Source organism: Anopheles nili, chromosome 2, assembly GCF_943737925.1.
Source record: "Anopheles nili chromosome 2, idAnoNiliSN_F5_01, whole genome shotgun sequence".
Taxonomy (NCBI): domain Eukaryota; kingdom Metazoa; phylum Arthropoda; class Insecta; order Diptera; family Culicidae; genus Anopheles; species Anopheles nili.
In genome coordinates, this window is record NC_071291.1 from 44,102,483 (window position 1) to 44,113,931 (window position 11,449).

Consider the following 11,449-nt stretch of genomic DNA (forward strand, 5'->3'; position numbering starts at 1 on the left):
GAGACAAAGAACGATCGAGAGTGGTGGACGACACAGTGATACGTCCAAGGGACGATCCCTTGCACACCATTAAGGGTTGCCTTTTTTGTGTGTGCGCTTTGATGCGCTGTTGATGCCTAGCGCGACGTTACATAAAGCACTTCACCGGAACAAACGTTCCGTCCAAGGAGGCGTGAGGATTCTTCGCTTCCGATCGCGGCACGATCGCGCATTTTTATGTTACAATCCACGCAACGGCTGGCCGGTGACACGGAGAAAGCCACCGTCTACCAGCGAGCGAACGGCGAAACCGGTCCTGTAAGGTAAGTGCATCAGATTGTTGCAACATTAATTCTTATTTTGAGGTCAAGAAACCAAAATTTCGTTCCGGTTTTCCGGCAATGGACTTTCTCCCTAATGTCCTGGTCCTTCCCATGGACTTATCGGTTCATGATAAAGCGTGTCACTTGACTCTCGCCACTATCGTGCGCTCGTATGAACGCGTTCGATAAGCAAACCGGTCGATAAGTAGCCCGTTCTCGACGTGATTCGACGTTGGCCTTTTTCTCGATTCTTCAACATTCTTCTTCGTCCCGGACGCAAGGATCTTCGGGGATGCACTTGGAGCGGGGCGTTCGGGGATGCATCCTGATAAAGGGCTTGGTCGGACAAGGGCAATCGACGGATTTTCCCTTATCAAGGGAAAAGTGCATTATCTTTCGGGTGTTCGGGCTTTAGGGTAGGTGAAAAAAGGCTTACAAATGTACTCTCAAAAACAAAAAAAAAAGAAAGAGCAACCACTCTTGGTTCCTGGAAAATAAAATGAATCGTTGGGATAATCACCGATTCCAAAAAGCGTCTTTCCGTTAAGATTAGAAGGTAAGTCAGGCATGCCCATTCTCACACCCCGTTGTCCCCGGATGTAATCAGTCCTATTTGCTGCCATGCCCCGGTCCCGATGAGTTCAAGTATTTGTGATGACTGATAATGCATTCCTGTGGCAGATAACGGACTTCAGGCTTTTTTTTTTCGAAGCACCCCATCGAAACGCCAAACGGGAGCGTTTCGAACGCCTTTCCGCTTTGACGCGATGACATGACACTATCGCTGGCGGAACCCGCTAACAAGCGCGGTGCATCGCTTTTGGTGACCTTCTGGGTCCTTTGGAAACAAACAATGCAATGAAGGCAAGGATTTCCAACGATGCAGTCTGGGATCTTACGGTTCCTACGCTGCTGAATCAGCACGTGCCGAGAACGATCGCCTTTTTGCGAGCGTGTGTTGTGAAATTTGGCCATGTGTTCTCGAGCTCTCGTGACGAATAAATCCGACGACCCCTGGCGGGCCCTACAATGGGCTCGTATTTTTCGTGCCAGAAAGCTGTTTATTTCCATAACAATCGCGGATGGAAAACTGTAAAAAAAGGCCACATCGCCCATTAGACACATCCTGTCAGGGACTTACCTTGCTCGGAAATGCATTCTGCTCGCGATTCGTTCGCGCACCGTTCACGCCAATTTGATCGGTGCGTTTAGTAATACTTGCAGTAACTGCTAATCGATTCGAAATTTAAACACGCTAGATTTCGATGCGTCTGAAGTCGCACGAATTGAGGCTAGAGTGTAGAGTTTCGTTCGTGTCTTAGACGTTGGAAAAGTTTCCCTCATTACAGGTTGAAATGCATAGGAATGGGAACATGCATCCGCACATAACACCCATCGAGCGATGAGCTCTGTTCTAAAATTCTTCCAAACAAAAAGAAAAACAACCCAATAAAAAAAACCGCTGTCAAAAAAGAATAACCTACCTTGCGTACTTTTATTCCACTTGCGCAAGGTTCGTCCGGCAGAACACCAGCAACGCCCTGTGACGATAGGGAGGTAAAATCGCAAATGTTTGCTACTGGCTTATCAGCAACCCTCGCGCCATCTTATGTTGTAAGACGCGATCGAAGCAGGCTGAGGAGGATTGCGAGAGATGTGTAAGGCACCAGCAACACGGCGTACTTAAACCGGGGCAGCTGATCATGCCGATCCACTGTCTAGCTTCTAGATCAGCTGTTTTGTTCTAGAGCTAAAAGAAGAAACTAAGGCCACACAGAGAAGTTTGTTCCGCGGACCATTTCACGAGATACGCCTAGGGTTTTCTTGAGTCATCCGCATAGTTCGAGCTTGCGAACTGGGTCCGATAACCCAGACGGCCCAACATTGTTGGTAACGTACCTGGGCACATGATTTCACTGCACACCTGCTGTTGATACGCCTGCCTTTTTGGTGATAAGGCCCTGGCGCGAGGTTTCGCAAACCCGTTTGAGCGAGAGAGGGTGGTTTTTGGGATGGGTTGCGTACCGGTGGAACGAACCACAGGAAGGTCCGATATCTAATCGCGACCGTTCAACAGTCGTTGTATTAAATTGTTTCACCAATTTCATCCCGATGCATCGAAAAACACCTGCGGTTTTGTTAGCTTAATTTATGTTGTAACACCAAAACCTCCGACACGACGGCTTGATCCTCGAATGCCAAAATGCAGAAATGAATGTTCTCAGTTGGGCCGCTGTAGATGCGCTGGTAGCTCATTTCCATACGACTTCCGCACGAAACGCCAACCTGTTTGTGAGCTAAGAGCGTGTGGATTTTGCTGACAACTACCCCCAAAAAAAACCACCCAAACCACCTATCGATGGCGGCCTCCAACGGGTGACAGATAACGCACGCGAAAAAGGCCAACCAATTGTGCCATTTTATCGCGCCATTTCGACGACACCCCACAAAACGGAGTAATGTCTCGCAACTGGCAACCAATTAACACACTCTTTCGAGTGGACAGACTTCGTTGCGGATCGAGTGGACTGAAACAGAGACGTCTGGCGCTAGAACACGCCATCCCTCGAAGATAAACTGAACATGAAGTCACCCCGGCGATGACGATGAATGGTGTAGCCTCCCTTATTTTTTCTTGTCGTACTGCTTCTTTCGTTTGCTAGCTTTGCTAGCTAAACCGCAAAATCATGCTGCCTCCGATGGCATGACGCATCGTGTTGTTGTTTTACGTTCTGAGACCTTGTCTCGGTGGTCGTGGAAAATCAAAAACCGCCCCTCTACGTTATCGTTCAATCGATGACGTTTCCAGCAACCGACCAGCAGATGGGAGGCTTCAAATTTTAGCTCCAACTTCACCACCCCACGGTCATTTGTCGGTTTAGCAAACAAAGGTACATACAGTGAATACCTAAGGCGATACCTTCGAGTCGTTCACCTCAAAGCAACAGCCGGGCAACTTGATGCATTTCACTATCACCGACGGCGGCAGAATCCGTCCAGAGGGAATTCTTCGCGACGCTCCGACAGTCCGACCCGACAATTGGTCAATTAAACCGCACCCAATTGATCTAATTCGTCGTAACTCAATTTCCCAGACACCCGGTGTGAGAAGGCGCCTTTCGTCGGCTAAAGGCCTCGAGCCTCGAGACTGTGAATCCCGTGGTCAGGAAGCGAGCCCTGGGAAATTGGCCGCTTCTTCTCGGCGTTCACTTGACCTTTCGCCCGGTCTAACCAAACAGGGATGCTAAATTGCATCTGAATGGGTAGCGGATGAATGGGACGCCCATCAAAAAGGAATCCGTCCACACGCATCTGGGAGCCGGTGCGTCTCCATTTGCGATAAGGGGGGTCCTTGAAGGGTCCTTTTCGGCGCGTGAGCCAGGTTCTTATCTATTGCGGCGTTTTCGTCTGCCACCTGGTTGACCTTGTCGAGTTGAATGAAAGCAGCGAGCCGCGGTTTCTCTGCTCTCAATCGTGCGGTCTCGTGGTGTTTCCTTTATTTTTTGTGTGCATGCGGTTTGACTAATCCGCCGATTATGCATGTTCGATTGTGCCGTACGTTTGAGGGTCGCGCATGCACCGAGAATTTAATTATTCATAATGATTTGCGATACGAAAAGTAAAACACGCAATTTTGATTTTCTTTTCCAACAACAGCACGAATGCCGCTCAACCCGAGGGCGATCTAGCATTGTCGGCTTATCATTCGACCGATTGTGGAGGTGCTCGTGCGCGATGTTTGTGTTCACAAATTTGGTCAATTCAATTTGCAACAAGGCACTTTCGCCCGAGTCGTACCCTATCAATTCTGTGGAAACTCGTAGAGGACGTGATTTTTGCTTCGATTTTTGTATCAACCTACTGATCTTCGGCCTCTCGTGGCCTGCTCGCGGTTACGCCTCCGGCGAATAAGAGGCACCTCAGAGGGTGTGAAAGTGCAACATGCAACTGCCATGCTTACCAACACCCGTGCTTCAGGTCGAGTGGCGAGATAACACCCGGGTCAGATAACACCCGGCTCGGGTGCGCGTATTTGTCTACACACCATACTCCCGGTAGCTTATGTCGCATCGATGTTGTTTATGATCCTCGTGGGCGCAACTTCGATCTAGCTCAACGTCAAACAGGACCACAGGACATTGCTCGATCGCTGCCGTAATCATGGGCCCAGAACTAGAAGCCACTTCCTCGCGAGATGTGTTACTAACACGGAAGGATCAACACCGGAATGGTTGAGGGGAAACATTCTGGAACATGTGTTCCTGAGGGCTGCTCATTGAGAAGGCCGCATTTTTTGCTTTTATCGTACCCGTGTATCACTCGATAAGATAGTACCACGCGGTGGTGTATTGTTGGGAGTTTTGGTTGGGGAAAATTGACGTGTTTTTTTTCGGTTTGTTTTGTTAGTTGGCTCGAGCTTGAACGACGAATCCGCCACCTGCACGTGCGATGTCGGTGTTATCTGCCCTTACGAAAGGGATGAGGGCGCGATCCCTTGGCGATCGATTTTCGGCTTTAGGGCACGATATTACATCAGCTCGAGGCGTTGCGTTTGGGTGGAATGTTTTGTTCCAATGATAAAGAGCACACATCGGATATGAGTAGATTGTACAGGAAACGGTGGATTTAGGGAAAATTCTCCTCTCAAGGTTAGTGTTGTGACATGGAGGAGTCGAAAACTGATGGCTCTATTCTCTAAACGACTGTCCGTTAAATTGAATCGCGTCACTGCTCACTCGATTTGTACAATAAATCCCAATCGATCTGCGCGGGAATGAGGAGTGAACGCGGTTATCAGGTCGACCCCTGGATTTCCTGGTCGCACATGAGCGAAACAGTAGCGATCTGCGCCATTTTACGCGCAATCTAAGAAAACGGCGGATGCTTTGGAGCACTGACAGATCGTTTGAATGAGAGATTTTGCGCAGGGAGTTGGCGAAAAACGCCCCAACAATCCAAAGCTTGAAAGGGAAAGCAATTTTCGTGATCCAACCCAAGGGATGGGCGCCATATTTGAGGATATTTGCTGACTAATTGTTATGGGCTCTCGCGAAGCGAGAAACCCAAAAAAACAAACCGCGGAAATCAGCCCGACTTCAGATGACGCTAAGGCATTTGAAAATCCAAAGGACCGTGTCGGATGCGTTTGAAAAATTTCGCAATCGTGACTAACGCGCCATTTAAAAAGAGGATGATGTGACAGAAACAAAAAAGATAATCGCTTCCTGCTCGCCTTTTCCACCAACCTACAGAACGTTCTTTGAACAATCCAGAAGTTAATTAATATCTTCTGGTGTTGTGGTTGCCTCCGGTAGGCTTGTTTCGTTGGGGATTTCCCAATTTTGGGCTTCGCGACTCCCGGGCTGTTGGATCCGATGGCCTGTCAACGACGCTCCGGAAGCTTTGGTTTCTCATTAAGATTGATTAAAGTGCTCGCGCTCGGACTGATGGAAGGTTCAACCTTGGTCGTGCTAGGTCAATGTCAAGCTTGTGTTTGCGAACGCGACGATAAAGAGGAATCCGCAGGCGCGTAGTGTTGCGTAATGCTGCTCCAATGCTGGGGGCCCCCTAAAAACCCAAAACGCCCCAAACCGAAGGGCTGTTTTGCGCTTTTAATTCACCGTGCCCGTGCGCTCCGAAAGGTAATTGGGCATGCTCGAAAGAATGAACTAATGTGCGTGTGTCTGGGCTGGCTCTTTTTTCCTGCACGTTTTTGTTTGTGGCTCAATATTTGCCGTTCTGCGTGCATCGATCGACGGAGCGTGAAACGACGTCACGTTAGACACCGCGGGAAACGCCATTTCCTGAGACGCCAAGCGAGCTGTTGAGCTTCCAAAATGACCATTAAACCTCTCCATGGAATGTCCATACTTGGGGACGATCTTGTAAGCTAAAACAGGGCCATATTTTTCGTACATCCGACATGTCATTTTGGCGTAAAAAACGGTGACATTCAAGCCGGTGGCTCATTACCATGTGCTTTACTTTTACGATGGTGCGGTTGATTCAGGAAGATCCACTAGCTTGATCGCCAGTAAGATGTCATGCAGTGGACGAAGAGAGACACGCGTTTTGTTACAGCAACTTAGAACAAGCTGTAACGAGCCACCGAACCGGGAGAAACAAAGACGCTTCGATAAACGATAAACGAGCCGGCAACAACTAGACCAGTGTAACGCACTGCCGGTTCAAGGCTGACAATGATGTCGGCGATGGTGTCGCTAACTAGAGACACGAAATTGAATTTTGATTGATGTTAACTCGCGATGTCACACACCCTCGGGTCCGATCTGCAGCACAAGGGATCGTCTTCGTCCGGACCGAGGGTTGAAAACCGCTTCAGAGGTGGAGGAAACCTCTATCGATCAAGATCTCTGACCCTACCGGGGGTTGTACGATCGTACTTGCTACTTCTCCTGCGAAAGCAGGAAAGGTGTCTTTGTGTTGTCAGTTGTCCTCCATCTCGAAAGTGTGCCATTCAAACGCGCAGCTAACGTGCTTGACATTCACCCCACCCGGTGATAGAATCTGGTTCTAATTGGATCTGAATGGTTTCTCGTTTTATTTTTCTTATGTTTATGACGTTTATGTTTTGTTTTCCTCTCGGAACAGATCGACATCAGCGGAACGCCACACGATGCTCGTCAAGGAGTTCTGCAACCGGCGTTGCATTCTGACCTCGTCCGGACTGCTGCTGATCGCCAGCGGTACCTTCTTCATCTTGTTCTTCCCGATCATCTTCCAGGACATCCTGCACGAGGTACGCAAAGTGGCCTTTTGCGCGGTAGAAGTGGCTGACTGCGCTAGTTGAGCGCTTGCAGCTTGAAATCGATTGCCCATTAATTAACCCTCGTTGATTGACCCTCGGTCTGATCAGAGATGTACCAGAAAGCGCAATCTGCTGCAAGACATTGAGAAAAAAGCGAGCAATTTACTCAGGATTTACTGGCAATTTACTAATTCTCGTAGTGTTTCCCATTTGTCCCCCAAATAGGAGCTAAAGTTGGGACCGAAATCGCGTGCCTACGATGGCTGGGTGTCACCACCGTTCCCACTCGCAATGGACGTGTACTTCTTCAACTGGACGAACCCGGAGGACATCACAAACCATTCCACGAAGCCGATCCTCGAAGAACTTGGCCCGTATCGCTTTATCGAACATCCGACAAAGATCGACATCGAGTGGCACGATGCGAACTCCACTGTCAGCTTCCGCAAGAAGAGCCTCTACTACTTCGATGAGGAGGGAAGCAATGGCCGACTGGACGACGTGATCAGCAGCGTCAACATAGTGGCCGTGGTAGGTAGAACACGTGCGATCGGCCAACCGACAGGATCTTCATTTCGTAGACACTTTGCAGCTCACACTCTTCATCTTTGGGACATCCTAATCACCGTAATCGATTACGCCCCACACTATCGCTTCGTGCACAATGGAATGTTGCTAGTGCGCAGGATTTAGTCAACAGCGTTCCCAACTCTTATCGTGCTCTTACCGATACCGCAATAATCGCGATCGAGAAACGTTGACCGAACTCGACGTACTGGGAACAGGTTGAATGAGTCCGCCAAGAGGGTGGTCCGTGCGGTGTTGAGTGTATAAAATCCCTCCTTAATTAGACACGAAACGGGACAAGTGCGGGTGACAATCGCATTATCTCGATAATGCTGTAACGGTCGGGGAACGGGGAAGCATCGATTCCTCGGCTATTAACGTGGATTTAATGATGGCTTTGGCGGATTGACGATGTCGAGCGGATTCTCCGGCACTGGCCATCGTTTTTGTAGCCGTAATGGTGTAACACGCCACCGAAGGCAGATCGATTGTTTTATTGGAAAACCCCACATAATACGGTCGCAATGCGATCAGTGGAACTATGGGACGAGTTGAGGTTAAGATGTTACTTGCAGTTTACTTTGAAATAGGCGAGCATCCATAAACTTCGCTTACGGAATCTATTTTTTGGACGCGATTGTTCCGTACAATAGTTTCAATGCTGTGAAAAAACAAAAAAACGACTCAACATCTGCACGGCTCGGTGTTTTGACATATGTCACACATCTGGCTTCGATCTCAACCGATAGTTGAGCCGTGTTACTACTATCTGACGTTTCTCTTTCGCTTCAACTTCCAGTCCGCTGCAAAACGTTCCAAGTACTGGGGCTATCTCAAGCAAAAGGGTGTCTCCATGGGTCTGAACGTGTACGACCAGCAGTTGCACGTAGTGAAGACGGCTGGCGAGCTGCTGTTCGATGGCTACGAAGATCACATGGTGACAATGGGCAAGCATATGTTCGATGCGGACGAGATCCCGTTCGATCGTGTCGGTTGGTTTTACACGGTAAGCATCTCAAGAAGAACCGACGAACCGACGAAAATCAACTCTTTCTAACCCAACAACCCGCAATCCATCAACAGCGCAACAACTCCGCCGATCTGATCGGTCACTACAACATGCACACGGGCGCCGAGAACATCGCAATGTTGGGTAAAATGGGAGAGTGGAACTACAAACCCCGGACGGACTTCTTCGAGGGTGCTTGTGGCATGTTGAACGGTTCGGCAGGCGAGTTTTTCCCACCTGGTCTGTCCAAAGATCGCCCGATCGAGCTGTTTACACCCGACATGTGCCGTAGTCTGCCACTGGACTTCGAAGAGGAGCTAACCATCCACGGTTTACCGGCGTACAAGTACTCAGGTGATCGTCGTGCCATCGACAACGGAACGCTCTACCCCGAGACGGCTTGTTTTAGCTCTGGTGAGATCGTACCCTCGGGTGTGTTGAACATCTCGTCCTGTCGCTTCGGGACGCCCGTATTCGTGTCCTTCCCGCACTACTACGGTGCTGATCCGTACTACTTGGATCAGGTTGAGGGTCTCAACCCGTCGAAAGAGAAACATCAGTTCTACATGGCACTTGAACCGGTATGAATGACACCTTTACAGTGATCAACAGACAGAGAACACCTTCAACTAACACTGGTTTGGTTTTGTTTCTCACATTTCAGACCACTTCCGTGCCACTAGACGTCGCGGCTCGCTTGCAGCTTAACATAATGCTCGAATCGTACGAAAACATCAAGTGAGTCTCGGTTTTCGAAGGAGTGCCTGGTTGTTCGCCCTATAACTCGTCTATCTTTCCTGTGTCCTTTTGCAGTCTGTTTACCGACCTAAAGCGCGTCTTCCTGCCAGTGTTGTGGTTCGAACAACACGTCCTAATGCCAGCGGAGTTGGCCGGAGAAATTGGTCAAGCACTGACCGTACCATCGATCGTGCGTTGGTGTGGCATCGTGATGGTGTTGTTTGGGCTGGTGATGCTGCTCTGGACTCCCGCCGAGCGGGCTCTGTTCCGACGGCGACGTCGAGTGATCGCAGGGACGACAACCACCAAGGACATGACGGCGTTTAACGGGACACGACCGTACGCGATCGTCAGCGAGAAAGGTTTGCTCGAATCGGTGGAGAAAAATGGCAAACATCCGACGATCGGAGCGGCCACTGCGATCGTGTTGGTCGATAAGTTGCTTGAGAAACCGGAAAAGTCAGAAACACCAAGCCCGGAACATCCGGTTGAACCTGAAAGTGCCCCACTGATCGATGGGCGCAGTGTCACGGTTGTGAAATCGTGAACACATCCTGTGAGCCAGCAGAATGGCGCCATCCTCTACGGCAAGGATATTACGCGAGGTCCTGACACTGACACTGACTGAGTGGGAGTGTAGAAGCTTGATCCCCACATTAACCACCGCAACCAGAAAGAGAGAGAGAGGGCAATTTTTCACGTGATACACAATCGAAAGGACAGCAAGAGTAGAGCAGCTCGAAATGGGACTCAACTCCTCCGGTGGGCTCTCGTCGACAGTCACAAGGACCTGCTGCCGATCGCGTACACTTGCTGTAACATTACACATTCGTTAGGTTGTGCGCATTGCACGGCGTAGTTTAAGCTTTTCTTACTTCCACTTCATGTCCACTCTGAATTCCTGTCGTGCATGATTTCAGCACAGCGGTGCTTTACGATTAATCTAATTAGTACAAGATCGCGAAACAAACCCATCATTAGGTAGAGAGTCGGGAGTGTCGTTTAAAGGACACCAGCAGGACACCAACCAGATGCCGCCGCAGCATGAACCATTGGTCTATTTAGTGAAGAAATCTCGCCCCACATGATGATCGCTAGTGTCGTAGGCTATAATTGCGCTTGTTTGTTGCGGCTCGTAGATGTTAAGCTTCTGTTCGTAAGTTTTCTCCGTGCTTCCCCAAACGAAACAAACTTTTTGCTAACGTTCACCACTCAGGCAGGTAATCCGTTACGCACCAGTCAATCATCCAACAGTTTGTTCGCAAGCACGTTGTCGCACGTTGCTGTTTGAAGTCCGTTCCCTAGTTTGGTAAGGCGTTAGGTTTAGGGCTTTGATGTACGTTGTATAAAGCATTCCCTCTGATGGTAAGAACCATTCCCGGCTCAGCCTAAAAGATCATTCCCTTTTGTTCAGAGCAACGGTTCGGCAAACGTACGTGAGGGTGAATATCGATGGACGGGCTGGAAATCGCGCGAGGATCAGCTAACAGATAGTAAATGTATGTAGTGTTTAGGACTGAAAATTACTGTTAAAGCGACGAGGACGAAGTAAGCTAAATGATGCGAGAGATAAATGAGCTGAAAAAGCGATAGGATGTGCATGCAAAATATGACGATAAGATTTAACGTACATGCGTTACCATTATTTGAATATGATATGCGTGCCATTATGTGAACTTGTGTCCTGTTATCACGCCGGAATACGATTTGTTTGATTTCGTCACATCACATGGTATCGCTGAGGGTTGATGATTGAGCGAAATTCCTGGACGAAGTTTGCATCACTAATATTGCATGTCACGCGAATCGTTGGATTGTTGATCCGAAAAGTGGTGAATAAATTGATCGACACCGATCCGTGGACAAATTTTACGAAGAACTGTTTTTGAATTATTTACAAGGATGACATGTTACCAAACTAGCGAGAAGTTGGGTTTGTATAAAGGTGTTAAAACTCTGTTTAAACGAACTTATTTTGATACACGTTTGTAGAAGTTCAACTACAATCGTTCTATAGATTGAATCCCAGCTTCGTGTGCAAAGGGCGTTAGTTCGAGAAAGCCG

The 11,449-nt window shown here is 48.9% G+C and overlaps 1 protein-coding gene across 1 annotated transcript; it reads left to right on the top strand.

Annotated features, from left to right (window-relative positions):
• The first annotated feature begins 216 nt into the window (after positions 1 to 216).
• Positions 217 to 11,240, top strand: LOC128720853 (protein peste). Its single transcript, XM_053814553.1, has 7 exons — positions 217 to 302; positions 6,915 to 7,062; positions 7,297 to 7,602; positions 8,438 to 8,644; positions 8,722 to 9,228; positions 9,312 to 9,385; positions 9,461 to 11,240. The coding sequence occupies exons 1-7, from the start codon at positions 217 to 219 to the stop codon at positions 9,930 to 9,932; spliced, it is 1,800 nt and encodes a 599-aa protein (XP_053670528.1). The 3' UTR covers positions 9,933 to 11,240.
• The last annotated feature ends 209 nt before the right edge of the window (positions 11,241 to 11,449 follow it).

Bases quoted from the DNA above. Each gene is read 5' to 3' on its own strand.
- LOC128720853 (XM_053814553.1), top strand. From the start codon at position 217: ATGTTACAATCCACGCAACGGCTGGCCGGTGACACGGAGAAAGCCACC. The intron at 7,063-7,296 runs GTACGCAAAGTG...TCCCCCAAATAG, and splicing joins TCCAGGACATCCTGCACGAG to GAGCTAAAGTTGGGACCGAA. The intron at 8,645-8,721 runs GTAAGCATCTCA...ATCCATCAACAG, and splicing joins GTGTCGGTTGGTTTTACACG to CGCAACAACTCCGCCGATCT.